We start from the raw sequence: 17487 nt of genomic DNA on the forward strand, positions 1-17487 counted from the left end.
GTCTGACATGACTTGAAGGCACACAACAACAACAACAATCCTAATTAACTTGACAATCTCATTGGCCAGTAGCAGGCCCACACTTTCCATTGAAATCCTAATAGGTTTATGTTGGTTAAAATTGTTTTCATTTTTAAATATTGTATTGTTCTTTCGTTATTGTTGTTGCTGCACTACAAATAAGACATGTGTGCAGTATGCATAGGAATTTGTTTGTATTTTTTTTCAAATGATAATTCGGCCCCTCAACAGTCTAAAGGATTGTGGACCGGCCCTCTGCTTAAAAAGTTTGAGGACCCCTGATTTATACTCATTCATATTATTATTTATATTATTATCCCTAATTTTCTTTCTTGATTGAAACCAGAAATGGTCGAGGCTATGTGTACAAGGTTCATCATCATAATCATCATTAACAACAACAACAACATTATGAACTGATGGTGCAGGAGACAAGGTGGGACAGTCTTCCGACTTTTACTCGTCTTTAAATAAACTTCTCTTTATTGGATAACCTGGACAGAGTGTGGTTTGCGGTGAAAAAGTGTTTCAAGTGTTTCTAATGCAACACAAGGTTCAGGAAATATTGGTGCGATCTCTGCCTTAGCTCAGGACCTGGCTGATGGCCAAAGGCGCCGCAGGGAATCCCGACCGGACCTCGCGGAGGTCGAGCCGGACTGACCTCTGCTGGATGCGGGGGTCGGCCTGGACCAGGGGCAAGATGGCCTCCAGGACTTTGCTGGCGGAGCCCGGCAGCATCTCCAGCACCTTGCTGTCGATGGCCATCTTGTCCACGATGGTCTTGAAGTACCGCAAGGCGCTCACCACGTCCTTCTCCTTCTCCTCCAGCCAGGTCAGGTTCTGCCGGAAACAGATACTCAAGTCATAGGTCTTTGGGGGGAAAGCCACTGCCAAGAGCCTTTTGAAAATCCCACCTCTGACACCAATTGCGGAGATGTGGATGAGTTTCTATTCATTCATTATATTTATATTATTATCTATATATATAAAAGAGTGATGGCATCAGGGCAGTGGACAAAACAACAAAAGTACAGGCCCCGCAACCTCGACATTTGACAACACAACCCATCATCCATGCCTCTAGGTTGATAGAACAAAAAGAAAAGAAAAATAAAGTCCTAATGAGAGGGAAAGGAATAATTGTTTTTATTCAATTGCTGCCAGTTAGAGGACTAATCTCTGCCCACTTGGTCTCCTAGCAACCAACTCAGCCGAGGGGACAGGCAGATTTAGGCCTCAATTAGGCTTCTTCCACAGATTATCTAATTTGCAATGGATTATATGGCCACCTCTGACACCAATTGCGGAGATATGGATGAGTTTCTATTCATTCATTATATTTATATTATTATCTATATATATAAAAGAGTGATGGCATCACGGCGACCCACAAAACAACAAAAGTACAGGCCCCCCAACCTCGAAATTTGACAACACAACCCATCATCCATGCCTCAAGGTTGATACAACAAAAAGAAAAGAAAAATAAAGTCCTAATGAGAGGGAAAGGAATAATTGTTTTTATCCAATTGCTGCCAGTTAGAGGACTAATCTCTGCCCACTTGGTCTCCTAGCAACCAACTCAGCCGAGGGGACAGGCAGATTTAGGCCTCAATTAGGCTTCTTCCACAGATTATCTAATTTGCAATGGATTATATGGCAGTGTAGACTCAAGGCCCTTCCACACAGCTATAGAACCCATTTAGAATCTTATATTACCTGCTTGGCATTGGATTATCTTGACTCCACACTGCCATATAATCCACTTCAGTGTGCAGTCGGACACAACTGGACTTAATGTCAGGAGAAAACCTTTACCCTTGACCTTAACTACCACCAATTCCTCAATACTTTATTTCCCAGACCACCAGACTTCGCCACAGCAACGCGTGGCCGGGCACAGCTAGTTATTATACATTTTACTAGCTGTGCCCGGCCACGCGTTGCTGTGGCAAAGTGGTGGTGGTATAGGTTAAAAATTGTTGTGTAATTTTTATTTCACGATATTTGTATTAATTTTATTGTAAGTTATCTTTTTATTTATTATATTATTTTCTTGTATAATTTTTAGGTTTTTTTGTTATTATGGTATTTTATTGTATTAATTTTTTAGTGTTTTTAATTATTTTTTAGTGTTTTTAATTATTTTTATTGGGTTGCTAGGAGACCAAGTTGGAGGAGCTTAGCCTTCTAACTGGCAGCAATTGGATAAAATCAATTATTCCTCTCTCTCTAATTAGGACTTTATTTTTCTTTTCTTTTTGTTGTATCAACCTAGGGGCGTGGATGATGGGTTGTGTTGTCAAATTTTGAGGTTGGGGGGCCTGTAGTTTTGTTGTTTTGTGGGTCGCCGTGATGCCATCACTCTTTTATATATATAGATATCCGCTGCCACCAGTTATTAAAGATGTTTGATTTAAAAGCTGCCACCAGATGTAAGGATGCTTATAATGTGGCCTCCAGATGTTAAGGGGCCGGGCTGTGGCGCAGGCTGTTGAGCAGCTGCAATGAATCACTCTGACCATGAGGTCATGAGTTCGAGGCCAGCCCGTGGCAGGGTGAGTACCCGTCAATAAAAAATAAAAAATAGCCCCTGCTCGTTGCTGACCTAGCAACCCGAAAGATAGTTGCATCTATCAAGTAGGAAATAAGGTACCACTTATAAAAGTGGGGAGGCAAGTTTAACTAATTTACGATGTTGGAATGAGGAAGTGCCGTCAGAGTGGATGATGAAGCAGTTGCTACCCCGTGGCCAGAATCAAACATCCCCTCAGGAGAAGGTTAAATTGCCTCTGCATCTGTCTGTCTCGGTCTCTGATGTGTTTATGTTTGCCCTATATGTACATAATGTGATTCGCCCCGAGAAAGAAGGGCGGAATATAAATACTGTAAATAAATAATACATAAATAAATTAAGGGGATTATCAACTCTTGCCACCACTATAGAAGACGTAGCCACTGGCTACTTAGAGAGGACTTTTTAAAATTTTGTTTTCCTTCCTTTTTCTTCTTTTGGTTTTTGATGGTAATATATATGTCAGAGACTGAGATGATAAAAAGAACAATAACACGTTTATTCAGGCACAAGCTTAATGGTTACAGTAACTTCTTTTTAGAGGCACTTGGACTAACAGTTGCAAAGCTATACTGAGGTGTTTCAAACTTCTTTCCCCTACTGCTTTAAACTGCAGTCACCCTGTGAATTACTATCACAGAAAATCTGTTCCTTATCTGGAAACAGACTAACTTAAAATAAGCCACCAAACTTATTTTAAAATAACAGGAACCCATTTGCTTACCTTGTTGACGGCTTTCTCGGGGGACTTGACCAGGAGGTCGGGCTGCTTCCCCTTCTTGGAAGGTGTCCGTTTGATTTTGGGCGAATGGAACTTATCCATCAGCTTCATGGTGAAGGAAGAGAGGTGGGAGCGCTGGGAGTCTGGAGGAGAAGAAGAAGAAGAAGAAAAGAAGAATTACCGTTACAGCCGCTTTGAGACAAAATGGGGTATAAACAAACATTAATAATAATACTAATACTATATTATTATTTTATTATGCCACGGCAAACAAGATAGACATGCTGGATTCCGTATCACAAAACCACAAGTTGAACACTTCCCGAGTGTCTAGGACTGTGTGATATATTTTCGGATGATGCTCACAGATTCCAGTTGGGTGGCCTTTTGCAATTGACAGATCGTAATTTTGTCAATGTCTGTTGTTTCCAAATGCCGGCTGAGATCTTTTGGCACGTCACCCAGTGTGCCCATCACCACCGGGACCACCTGCACTGGTTTCTGCCAGAGTCTTTGCAGTTCAATCTTGAGGTCCTGAGAGCGGCTGAGTTTTTCCTGTTGTTTTTCGTCAATGCGACTGTCACCTGGGATGGCGACATCCGTGATCCAAACCATTTTCTTTTCCACAACTGTGATGTCTGGTGTGTTGTGTTCCAGAACTTTGTCAGTCTGGATTCGGAAGTCCCACAGTATCTTTGCGTGTTCATTTTCCAAGACTTTTGCAGGTTTGTGATCCCACCAGTTCTTTGCTGCTGGGAGGTGGGACTTGAGGCATAAGTTCCAATGGATCATTTGGGCCACAGAGTTGTGCCTCTGTTTGTAGTCTGTCTGTGCGATTTTCCTACAGCAGCTGAGGATATGATCCATGGTTTCGTTGGTTTCCTTGCACAGTCTGCATTTTGGGTCATCAGCTGATTTTTCGATCTTGGCCTGAATGGCCTTTGTCCTGATGTCTTGCTCCTGGGCTGCAAGGATCAGGCCTTCTGTCTCCTTCTTCAGGGTCCCATTCGTGAGCCAGAGCCAGGTCTTCTCCTTATCAGCTTTTCCTTCAATTTTGTCAAGGAACTTTCCATGCAATGTTTTGTTGTGCCAGCTGTCAGCTCTAGTTTGTAGTGCAGTTTTCTTGTACTGGTTTTTTGTCTGCTGTGCTTATTATTATTATTATTTTTATTATTAGATAATTGATTATTATTATTATTATTATTATTATTATTCAGAATTGGAAGGGGCTCCCAAAGACCATCCATTCCAACCTCTTTCTGCCAGGCATGAAAAGCACAATCTGATCCCTCCCAGCAGATGGCCATCCAGCTTTTGCTGGAGCCTGAAAAGGGAAAGAGGTGGATCCATGGGCAACTAGCCGGTCTGCAAATGCAGTTTTCTGCAGCTGATTTAGTTTTCCAGACGGGTGACAGCAAAGAATTCTTCGGAAGCAGCACTTCCTCCGAATAGGCAGAAACACATATTGTGTTAGAGTATAATCTGGATTTTTACGCGGCAGTGTAGATGGACCGTTTGCAATGACTATAAAGACTCGGGGAAGTTTCCACAGGTGGAGAATTTCACCACAAAGGAGGAAGCCCCGAGCGACAAGTTGCAAAACGAGAAAGAGGTGAGAATCACAAAATGACTCAGACGCTAAGGAGCACCTTCGGGCGACGGATTTGCAAAAGCAAGCCCTGCCTCAGAGAGAGAGAGAGAGAGAGAGAGAGAGAGCCATCGCTGGCGGGTTGCAAAACCAAAATACAAGGCATACAGTGTATAAAAGGATGTCTCGCTTGTTTACATGGTCTCCAAGACAACAGGAGTGGTGATGTCATCGCAGCCCAAAAGGTACACAATGGGAAGGGAGCAGCCGTGAAGAAAGCAGCCCTTTGCAAAACAGCGTGTCGCATCATCATCATCATCATTATATTATTATTATTATATTTATTTATACACCGCTTTACCTCTCCCTTCAATTTTGTCAAGGAACTTTCCATGCGATGTTTTGTTGTGCCAGCTGTCAGCTCTAGTTTGTAGTGCAGTTTTCTTGTACTGGTTTTTGGTCTGCTGTGCTTTGAGGGATTTCTGATTTTTGACTTCAATCAAAGCAGTTTCTTCACTTTGCTTTACATATTCTGCCAGGGCATGTTCTTCTTCTTTGACTGCTTGCTTTATCTCTCCCAAAGGGGATTCAAAGCGACTATGTATTATTATTATTATTATTATTATTATTATTATTATTATATTTATATACTACTTTACCTCTCCCAAAGGAGAGTCAGAGCAGCTATGTATCTATTATTATTATTATTATTATTATTATTATTATTATTATTATTATTTATACCCCGCTTTATCTCCCCCGAATGGGACTCAAAGCGGATATAGATCTACTACCATTACTACTATTACTATTACAGTAGAGTCTCACTAATTCAAGCCTCGCTTATCCAAGCCTCTGGATAATCTAAGCCATTTTTGTAGTCAATGTTTTCAATATTTCATGATATTTTGGTGCTAAATTCATAAATACAGTAATTACTCCTTAACATTACTGCGTATTGAACTACTTTTTCTGCCAAATTTGTTGTCTAACATGATGTTTTGGTGCTTAATTTGTAAAATCATTACCTAATTTGATGTTTAATAGGCTTTTCCTTAATGCCTCCTTATTATCCAACATATTCGCTTATCCAACATTCTGCCGGCCCGTTTATGTTGGATAAGTGAGACTCTACTGTATTATTATTACTTATACCCCGCTTTATCTCTCCCAAAGTAGACTCAAAGTGACTATGTATCTATTATTATTATTATTATTATTATTATTATTATTATTATTATGTCTAGGATTGGATGGCCATCTGTCGGGAGGGATCGGATGGTGTCCTTTCCTTTAAGCCCCTTGGGAGTGCCTTCCAACTCTAGCATTCTATCGACTGATGTTTCAATCAGTTCTATCATATGCATGACAATGTGTCTATGGCTGGATGGCCATCTGTCAGGAGGGATCGGATGGTGTCTTCCTTTATGGCTGAAGGGGTTGGACTGGATGGCCTTTGGGGGTCCCTTCCGACTCTATTATTCCACGATTCTACGAGGCTCTTCCCGAGAACCACTCCATTGTCTGGCTGCTTAATACAGAGAAGAATCAGCCCGGACTTGGGTGGGGAGAACATATACATGCAGGCGCACAATGCATTAATTGACTACGACTGAGCGAGGAGATAATGCGCCTATTCTCTGCCGGAGAACATCTCCGACTCTCTTCTGCGGAGGCAAGCGGCCAAAGAGTGGCAGGCACTCAAGGCTTTATCCAAACGGAGCTTTATAACAACAACATACATATACATATACATATATATATATATAAAAGAGTAATGGCATCATGGCGACCGACAAAACAACAAAACTACAGGCCCCCCAACCTCGAAATTTGACAACACAACCCATCATCCACGCCTCTAGGTTGATACAACAAAAAGAAAAAAAATAAAGTCCTAATTACAGGGAGAGGAATAATTGAGTATATATATATATATAAAGAGTGATGGCATCATGGCAGCGGACAAAACAATAAAAGTAAACACCCCACAACTTTGAAAATGGACATCAGAACCCCTCATCCATGCCTCTAGGTTGATACAACAAAAAGAAAATAAAAATAAAGTCCTAATTAGAGGGAGAGGAATAATTGCTTTTATTCAATTGCTGCCAGTTAGGAGGCTAAGGTCCGCTCACTTGGTCTCCTAGCAACCCACTCAGCCCAGGGGACCCTTTACCTTAACTACCACCAATTCCTCAATACTTTTATTTCCCATACCACCATACTTTGCCACAGCAACGCGTGGCCGGGCACAGCTAGTTATATTATAATAAAGGGTTGCTCTCCCCTCCAATTTGCTAGCCAAACCAAATGACCGTGCTGCGAAATGATGCAAAGTTTGCAAAGCTCCGTTCTAGACCAACATTGGGCTTTGACGCATGACGGGAGGAGAGCCGGCCTGGGTGCGATTCCGCAAGAGCCTGGTTCAATTCCAAAGAGGAAAAAAGCCATGTTTCGCAAATGTGGGGCCTTTTGGGAGGCGCCAGAGACAGGAATGGAGGTGTGGGGCTGGGAAGAGAGACAGCTGGAGCCGAAAGGAATGCAAAGGACAGCTGACGTCGAGGTGAGAAGAAAGCCTGGAACAGGAGACAATGTCTAAATTTATTTTCCGGGCTGAAAAGAGGGTGGCCAAAAATAACCCTCCGCTCGCCCCTCGGACGGACGGAGCCCAAAACTGGAATCCGTAATTTGCAGCCCTGCTGCCAGAAAGGCCCTTTGCAGCGACGAGACTCATGCGCCGTCGAATCCAATGCGCAATGAACCAAAACGACTTATTTGCTATTGAACGTGATGTGCAAAAAGTGGCAAAAGGTGCCCAATGTGTCATTCGGACATTCGAGTTGTAGCTTTTAATGCAATTTTCCTGCTTCTTGGTTCAATACGGTTGGACTGGATGGCCCATGAGGTCTCTTCCAACTCTATGATTCCATAATAAAAATAACAACAACAACTTCTTTATTTTTATACCCCGCCTCTATCTCCCCAAAAGGGACTCAGGGCGGCTTACATGGGGCCAAGCCCGAATAAAAACAATAGCAATATAATAATGATAATAATAATAATATCTTTATTTTTATACCCCGCCTCTATCTCCCCAAAGGGGACTCAGGGCGGCTTACATGGGGCCAAGCCCGAATAAAAACAATAGCAATATAATAATGATAATAATAATAATATCTTTATTTTTATACCCCGCCTCTATCTCCCCAAAGGGGACTCAGGGCGGCTTACATGGGGCCAAGCCCGAATAAAAACAATAGCAATATAATAATGATAATAATAATAATAACTTTATTTTTATACCCCGCCTCTATCTCCCCAAAGTGGACTCAGGGCGGCTTACATGGGGCCAAGCCCGAATAAAAACAATAGCAATATAATAATGATAATAATAATAATAATAACTTTATTTTTATACCCCGCCTCTATCTCCCCAAAAGGGACTCAGGGCGGCTTGCATGGGGCCAAGCCCGAATAAAAACAATAGCAATATAATAATGATAATAATAATAATAACTTTATTTTTATACCCCGCCTCTATCTCCCCAAAAGGGACTCAGGGCGGCTTGCATGGGGCCAAGCCCGAATAAAAACAATAGCAATATAATAATGATAATAATAATAATAATAACTTTATTTTTATACCCCGCCTCTATCTCCCCAAAAGGGACTCAGGGCGGCTTGCATGGGGCCAAGCCCGAATAAAAACAATAGCAATATAATAATGATAATAATAATAATAACTTTATTTTTATACCCCGCCTCTATCTCCCCAAAAGGGACTCAGGGCGGCTTGCATGGGGCCAAGCCCGAATAAAAACAATAGCAATATAATAATGATAATAATAATAATAACTTTATCTTTATATCCCGCCTGTATCTCCCCAAAGGGGACTCAGGGCGGCTTACATGGGGCCAAGCCCGAATAAAAACAATAGCAATATAAAACACAACAATAGACAAAAAACATGCACAATTATAAAAATTTAACCATTAGCCAATAAAAACAAATGACAAGAACCAATAAAAACATGGATTTAAACTAATGTATGATACGTATTATAAATCAGTAACATTACTGTATTTATGAATATAATAATAATAATAATAATAATGTTTATTTATTCACATCATATGGTAATCTCAGTGTGCTTTATTATTGTTGTTGTTATTATTATCATTATTATGTTTATTTATACCTCACTTAGATGCACGTCACATGGTAATCCTAATGGGCTACATTTTTATTATTATTTTTATTATTGTTTTATTATCATGTTTATTATATTTATTCATAAACATAACAATGAACTTAATAAAATAATAATAATAATAATAATAATAATAATAATAATAATAATAATGTAGCCCACTGAGAATACCATATGATGCAATTCTAAGCGCGGTATAAACATACAGTAGAGTCTCACGTATCCAACATAAACGGACCGGCGGAATGTTGGATAAGAGAATATGTTGGATAATAAGGAGAGATTAAGGAGAAGCCTATTAAACATCAAATTAGGTTATGATTTTACAAATTAAGCACCAAAACATCATGTTATACAACAAATTTTACAGAAAAAGTAGTTCAATACGCAATAATGCTATGTAGTAATTACTGTATTTATGAATTTAGCACCAAAATATCACGATGTATTGAAAACATTGACTACAAAAATGCGTTGGATAATCCAGAAACTTGGATAAGTGAGACTCTACTGTAGTTCAGTAGCCAGTAATGCTATGTAGTAATTACTGTATTTACGAATTTACACCAAAATATCATGATGTATTGAAAACATTGACTACAAAAATGGCTTGGATAATCCAGAAACTTGGATAAGTGAGACTCTACTGTAAAATAATAATAATAATAATAATAATAATAATAATGATGATGATGATGATGTAGCCCACTGAGATTACCATATGTTGCATTTCTAAGCACGGTATAAACATAATAATAGTACATTATTCTCAGTGGGCTTTGTTGCTGTTCTTATTATTGTTATTATTGTTATTATTGTTATTATTGTTATTATTATTATTATTATTATTATTATAGAATAGAGTTGGAAGAGACCTCATGGGCCATCCAGTCCAACCATATTGAACCAAGAAGCAGGAAAATCACATTAAAAGCTACAACTCGAATGTCCGAATGACACAGCGGGCACCTTTTGCCACTTTTTGCACATTACATTCGACAGCAAATACAGTAGAGTCTCACTTATCCAACACTCGCTTATCCAACGTTCTGGATTATCCAATGCATTTTTGTAGTCAATGTTTTCAATACATCGTGATATTTTGGTGCTAAATTCGTAAATTGGCTTACAAATTATATGTACATACAATATATTATATTATTAGCATAGCACAATATTAGCATTATATATTACTTTATTGAACTATACCACTATACTATAATATTATTAGTAATATAGAATATATAATTAATATTATTATATGGTATTATTATTAGTGTTATATTGTATTACATTATAATGTTATTACCAATATTATATGTATATACAATCTATATATATAAAAGTGATGGCATCAGGGCAGCGGACAAAACAACAAAACTACAGGCCCCCCAACCTCGAAATTTGACAACACAACCCATCATCCGCAGCTCTAGGTTGATACAACAAAAAGAAAAGAAAAAGAAAGTCCTAATTACAGGGAGAAGAATAATAGTTTTTATCCAATTGCTGCCATTTAGAAGGCTAAGCTCCGCCCACTTGGTCTCCTATCAACCTACTCAGCCCAGGGCACAGGCACGGTTAGGCCTCACTTAGGCCTCTTCCACAGATTATCAGATTTTAACTGGATTATATGACAGTGTAGACTCAAGGCCCTTCCACATCTATATAACCCATTTAGAATCTTATATTATCTGCTTTGAACTGGATTATCTTGACTCCACACTGCCATATAATCCACTTCAGTGTGCATACTAAACATAAAGACAACCATACAACAGACATTCAATACCACCACTACATCAACAATTTCTTACCAACACCACCAGACAATGCCACAGCAACGCGTGGCCGGGCATAGCTAGTATATTATATTATAAAACTGAGGGCAGGGGCCAGGTAAATGCCCTCGGAGGGCCGCATCCGGCCCCTGGGCCTTAGTTTGGGGACCCCTGACATAGAGTATTGTTTGGGACTTGGTTTGCATTGAGAGTCTCTTGCAACGTTATGATTCTATCACGCTAACTGTAAGAATGGTGATGCATCCCAGAGTTGCAGCTGAATGCACACACATCCGTGCCAAGGGTTGATCCTGAATGATTGCAAGCAAAGCGTCTCCCTTCCCTGCTTTCCAAACCGTCCCGAATCCCTGCCGACGACACGAGGCCTTAAAAATAGCCCCAGGAATGTACTCTGCATTTAGAAACACGGGCTGCGCGCTTGCCGTTTTTTTGTTTCCGCTCGGCCGGCTGTCGTGCGGCAGCGGAGGGCTTTGAGGACAAATCAATGGCTTTGCTGGACGGGCTTTGGGCCTCGTGATGCCGGCCTCGTAGAGAACTCGAAGAGAGATACAGGCCGTCCCTGAGTTACAAATATCTGCTTGCAATAAACTTCTAGTTAAAAAGGGGGCTGATACAACACGAATGAAAGGAATCGCATGTCATCATATTCTTACTATTGTTATATCATTACTGTACATTATATCATCTATATCAGGGGTCCTCAAACTTTTTAAGTGGAGGGCCGGTTCATGGTCCCACAGGCCAAGATCGAAAAATCAGCTGATGACACAAAATGCAGACTGTGCAAGGAAACCGACGAAACCATGGATCATATCCTCAGCTGCTGTAAGAAAATCGCACAGACAGACTACAAACAGAGACACAACTATGTGGCCCAAAGGATTCACTGGAACTTATGCCTCAAGTCCCACCTCCCAGCAGCAAAGAACTGGTGGGATCACAAACCTGCAAAAGTCTTGGAAAATGAGCACGCAAAGATACTGTGGGACTTCCGAATCCAGATTGACAAAGTTCTGGAACACAACACACCAGACATCACAGTTGTCCCTGAGTTACAAATATCTGCTTGCAATAAACTTCTAGTTAAAAAGGGGGCTGATACAACACGAATGAAAGGAATCGCATGTCATCATATTCTTACTATTGTTATATCATTACTGTACATTATATCATCTATATCAGGGGTCCTCAAACTTTTTAAGTGGAGGGCCGGTTCATGGTCCCTCAGGCTGTTGAGGGGCTGAATTATCATTTGAAAGAAAAATACGAACAAATTCCTATGCACACTGCACATGTGCAGTGTGCATAGGAATATTACAGTATAGTGGTATAGGACAATATATAATGCTAACATTGTGCTATGCCAATAATATAATATATTGTATGTACCTACAACTTGTGAGCCACTCTAAGTTCCCTTCGGGATGAGAGAGGGTGGGGTATAAATGTAGTAAATAAATAAATAAATAGTTGTTGGGGTTTTTTTTTGCACTACAAATAAGACATGTGCAGTGTGCATAGGTCTCCTAGCAACCTACTCAGCCCAGGGGACAGGCACAGTTAGGCCTCACTTAGGCCTCTTCCACAGATTATCAGATTTTAACTGGATTATATGGCAGTGTAGACTCAAGGCCCTTCCAAACAGCTATATAAGCCATTTAGAATCTTATATTATCTGTTTTGAACTGGATTATCTTGACTCCACGCTGCCATATAATCCACTTCAGTGTGCATACTAAACATAAAGACATTCAATACCACCACTACCTCAACAATTTCTCACCAACACCACCAGACAACGCCACAGCAACGCGTGGCCGGGCACAGCTAGTACTGTATATACTCGAGTATAAGCCTAGTTTTTCAGCCCTTTTTTTAAGACTGAAAAAGCCCCCCTCGGCTTATACTCGGGTGAGGGTCCAGGTTGGCTTATATTTGGGTCAGCTTATACTCGAGAATATACGATACATTTATGATTTTTCTCTATTATTATTGGTATTATTACATTTATTATTTTTATTATTGTAGTTATTACATTTATTTCACTCTATTGTTATTATTGTTATTAATTCATTTATTATTTCACTCTGATCTTATTATTATTATTATTGCATTTATTATTTTACTCTATTTATTATTACTTGTATTATTTTCCTGTATTTATAGTAGAGTCTCACGTATCCAAGCTAAACGGGCCGGCAGAACGTTGGATAAGCGAATATCTTGGATAATAAGGAGGGATCAAGGAAAAGCCTATTAAACATCAAATTACGTTATGATTTTACAAATTAAGCTCCAAAACATCATGTTATACAACAAATTTGACAGAAAAAGTAGTTCAATATGCAGTAATGTTATGTTGTAACTACTGTATTTATGAATTTAGCACCAAAATATCACAATATATTGAAAACATTGACTACAAAAATGGCTTGGATTATCCAGAGGCTTGGATAAACGAGGCTTGGATAAGTGAGATTCTACTGTATTATTATTATTATTACATGTATTATTTTACTCTATTATTATTAAAAGGATACATAAGCACATTTACATTGAAGAAGGTGAGAATAATGATTTGATCAGAATTGGACAGTCTTATCTTAAATTTGAGCTTGATGTAAATATTCAAAAACATTTAACCTACTGATGCCTCAATTCATGTAATTTTATTGGTATCTATTTTTATTTCTGAAATTTACCACCCTCAGCTTATACTGGAGTCTATGTTTTCCCAGTTTTTTTGTGGTAAAATTAGGTGCCTCAGCTTATATTCGGGTCGGCTTATACTTGAGTATATACGGTAATGTAATTTTATTGGTATCTATTTTTATTTCTGAAATTTACCACCCTCAGCTTATACTGGAGTCAATGTTTTCCCAGTTTTTTTGTGGTAAAATTAGGTGCCTCGTCTTATATTCGGGTCGGCTTATACTCGAGTATATACGATAACTACTTTCAAAGGAAGGACTGCACCATTGAACAGGGATAACACTTTCAAACCAGGAACAGAACATTTTTCAATAATATAACAACAACAACAATAGTAACAACTTTCTCCAAGCAATTCCCTGCCCTCCGGCGGCACCTTCTCCGCTTCTATCTCTGCAACAAGCGCTGCTGGATTAAGCAACCGCCTTCCAGCACAGACCTGTAATGCACATAATGACAGATCTTGGAAGTTGAGACCCAAGTCGAAACACGCCTCTGAGAAGTCGCTTTCAACACATATAGCCTGGAGGCAGCTTTAGACGCACTGTTGTTGTAGCGCATGAAGCCACCGGAAAGCAATGGTATTGCTTTGCATTCGTATTCTGGAGCGTTTCGAGAAGAGATGCTCAACTTATATTATTTCCCTTCTTCTTCTTTTTGCTCCAGCCTCCTAAATGAGCCAGTTTCTTCACTGGAAAGCAGGGTCAGCCAATGGTATTGTTGGGCTTCTGGAGAAACTCTGGATATGTCACCGTCTTGCAATTAATCTGCCGTATTTGAGAAACAACATGGCTTGCAATGCAGTGCTAATTGGTTGGTATGGGAGGCACTACAAGGACATAGTGCTTGGCAGCTAGGAATCCCCATCAGAACCAAATAATAATAATAATAATAATAATATTAATAATAACAATAATAATAGGCCTATAAATATCTGGGCATGTTACAGCTGGACAACATCAAGCATGAACATGTAAAAACTGTGGTCAGCAAAGAATACACAACAACAACAACAACAATAATGTACATGGATGACCTGAAGCTGTATGGGAAAACAGAAACTGAAATCCAGTCTCTGAACAACACTGTCTGAATTTTTAGCACTGATATCGGCATGGAGTTTGGTTTGTGCAAATGTTCAACAGTGGCATCGAAGAAGGGAAAAATCATTGAAAGTGAGGGCATAAATATGCCTAATGGCCAAACAATAAAGTGTCACCAGCCAGAGGCCTATAAATACCTGGACATATTACAGCTGGACAACATCAAGCATGAACATGTGAAAACTGTGGTCAGCAAAGAATACAGATAAAGGGTCAGAAAAATTGTCAAAAGCAAGCTCAATGGAGGCAACACCATCAAGGCCATAAACACCTGGGCCATACATGTCATAAGATATACTGCTGGCATCATAAATTGAACACAGGCGGAATTGGACAATTTGGACAGAAAAACAAGAAAATTCATCATTTACTGCACCCTCGCAGTGATGTTGACCGACTATAGCTGCCGAGAAGATCAGGGGGCAGGACTCTTGCAAGTCAAACAAGTAGTCAAAGAAGAACATGCCCTGGCAGAAGATGTAAAGCAAAGTGAAGAACCTGCTTTGATTGAAGTCAAAAATCAGAAACTCCTCAAAACACAGCAGACAAAGAATCAGTACAAGAAAACCGCACTACAAACTAGAGCTGACAGCTGGCACAACAAAACATTGCATGGAAAGTTCCTTGACAAAATTGAAGGAAAATCTGATAAGGAGAAGACCTGGCTCTGGTTCACGAATGGGACCCTGAAGAAGGAGACAGAAGGCCTGATCCTTGCAGCCCAGGAGCAAGACATCAGGACAAAGGCCATTCAGGCCAAGATCGAAAAATCAGCTGATGACACAAAATGCAGACTGTGCAAGGAAACCGACGAAACCATGGATCATATCCTCAGCTGCTGTAAGAAAATCGCACAGACAGACTACAAACAGAGGCACAACTATGTGGCCCAAAGGATTCACTGGGACTTATGCCTCAAGTCCCACCTCCCAGCAGCAAAGAACTGGTGGGATCACAAACCTGCAAAAGTATTGGAAAATGAGCACACAAAGATACTGTGGGACTTCCGAATCCAAATTGACAAAGTTCTGGAACACAACACACCAGACATCACAGTTGTGGAAAAGAAAAAGGTTTGGGTCATTGATGTTGCCATCCCAGGTGACAGTCGCATTGACGAAAAACAACAGGAAAAACTCAGCCGCTATCAGGACCTCAAGATTGAACTTCAAAGACTCTGGCAGAAACCAGTGCAGGTGGTCCCGGTGGTGATGGGCACACTGGGTGCCGTGCCAAAAGATCTCATCCGGCATTTGGAAACAATAGACATTGACAAAATCACGATCTGCCAACTGCAAAAGGCCACCCGACTGGGATCTGAGGCATCATCCGAAAATACATCACACAGTCCTAGACACTTGGGAAGTGTTCGACTTGTGATTTTGTGATACGAAATCCAGCATATCTGTCTTGTTTGCTGTGTCATAATAAAACAATAATAATAAAATACTGTATTGACTCAAATATAAATTAATGGCTATGGGATCCTGGGATTTGTAGTTTGGTGGGGCTTTGGCCTTCATTGGCAAAGGAAGTTCATAGCCTTGCAAACTATTATTATTACGACAGTAGTCTCACTTATCCAACATAAATGGGCTGGCAGAATGTTGGATAAGCGAATATGTTGGATAATAAGGAGGGATTAAGGAAAAGCCTATTAAACATCTAATTAGGTTATGATTTTTATTGACAGAAAAAGCAGTTCAATACATGGTAGCATTATTTAGTAATTACTGTATTTATGAATTAAGCACCAAAACATCGCAATCTATTGAAAATATTGACTACAAAAACATTTGACTACTAAAAGGCACACTGCGTTGGATAATACAGAACGTTGGATAAGCGAAGTTTGGATAAAGGAGACTCTACTGTAATAACAACTCACCCAGGCAGGGTACAACATGGGCAAAACACATAAAATTAAAACAAATAATAATAATAATTTTTTTTTCTATCTCGCCGCCATCTCCCAGATGGACTCGGGGCGGCTCACAAAACACTCAAGTTGTGACTCAAAAAACAACAAGTGCAAAACAAAACATATGCAATAAACAGTTTGTAGTAGATTGTGAAATAATAAAGATAAAACATCTATACACATAATAAATGTGAAAATCTGTATATGTGTATGTGGCACGGGTGTAAAAGCATCCCCAACAGATGGCCATCCAGCTTCAATAATATTAATAATAATAATAGAGTTGGACCTCTAAAAACAATCAAGTCCAAGGAGCTTCTCAAAGCACAATCAAAGCACCCCTGACAGATGGCCACCCAGCCTCAATAATACTAATACTAATAATACTACACCAAGAATGCATAAGTCAAAAGACAACCCAAAAAGCCAAATAGTGGCTTTAATTCTCACTTAACAGAAGAAAGTGGAGTACAAGTAATAATAATAACAACAACAAAAACAACAACACTCTGTAACGAAATTTGAAATAATTTTCTGTTTCTGGTCTGAAAGCATTATATATGTACTACATTATATATAGATATAAATGTAGTAAATAAATAATAAAGAAAAGACAAAAACAAAGTTTAGTGGCTTTAATTCTCACTTAACAGAAGAAAGTGGAGTACAAATAATAATAACAACAACAACAAAAACAACAAAAACAACACGCTGTAATGAAATTTGAAATAATTTTCTGTTCCTGGATTGAAAGCATTATTCCTGTTTAACTGTGTAGTCCTGACTTTGAAAGGAGTTGTTCTACTCCACAAACTTTTTTTTGTGGCTGC

At 39.5% G+C, this 17487-nt stretch overlaps 1 protein-coding gene across 1 annotated transcript in view; it reads right to left on the reverse strand.

Annotated features, from left to right (window-relative positions):
- rapgef1 (Rap guanine nucleotide exchange factor 1) overlaps positions 1-17487 on the reverse strand; it is a 60596-nt gene that overhangs the window by 41290 nt on the left and 1819 nt on the right. Inside the window, exons 2-3 of the mRNA XM_062959053.1 lie at positions 3321-3460; positions 683-861 (exon numbers count right to left, since the gene is read on the reverse strand). Coding sequence (XP_062815123.1) covers positions 683-861; positions 3321-3460 — 319 coding nt within the window. The remainder of the gene's footprint in view (positions 1-682; positions 862-3320; positions 3461-17487) is intronic.

The sequence above is a fragment of the Anolis carolinensis genome, unplaced genomic scaffold (genome assembly GCF_035594765.1).
Source record: "Anolis carolinensis isolate JA03-04 unplaced genomic scaffold, rAnoCar3.1.pri scaffold_7, whole genome shotgun sequence".
Lineage (NCBI taxonomy): Eukaryota > Metazoa > Chordata > Lepidosauria > Squamata > Dactyloidae > Anolis > Anolis carolinensis.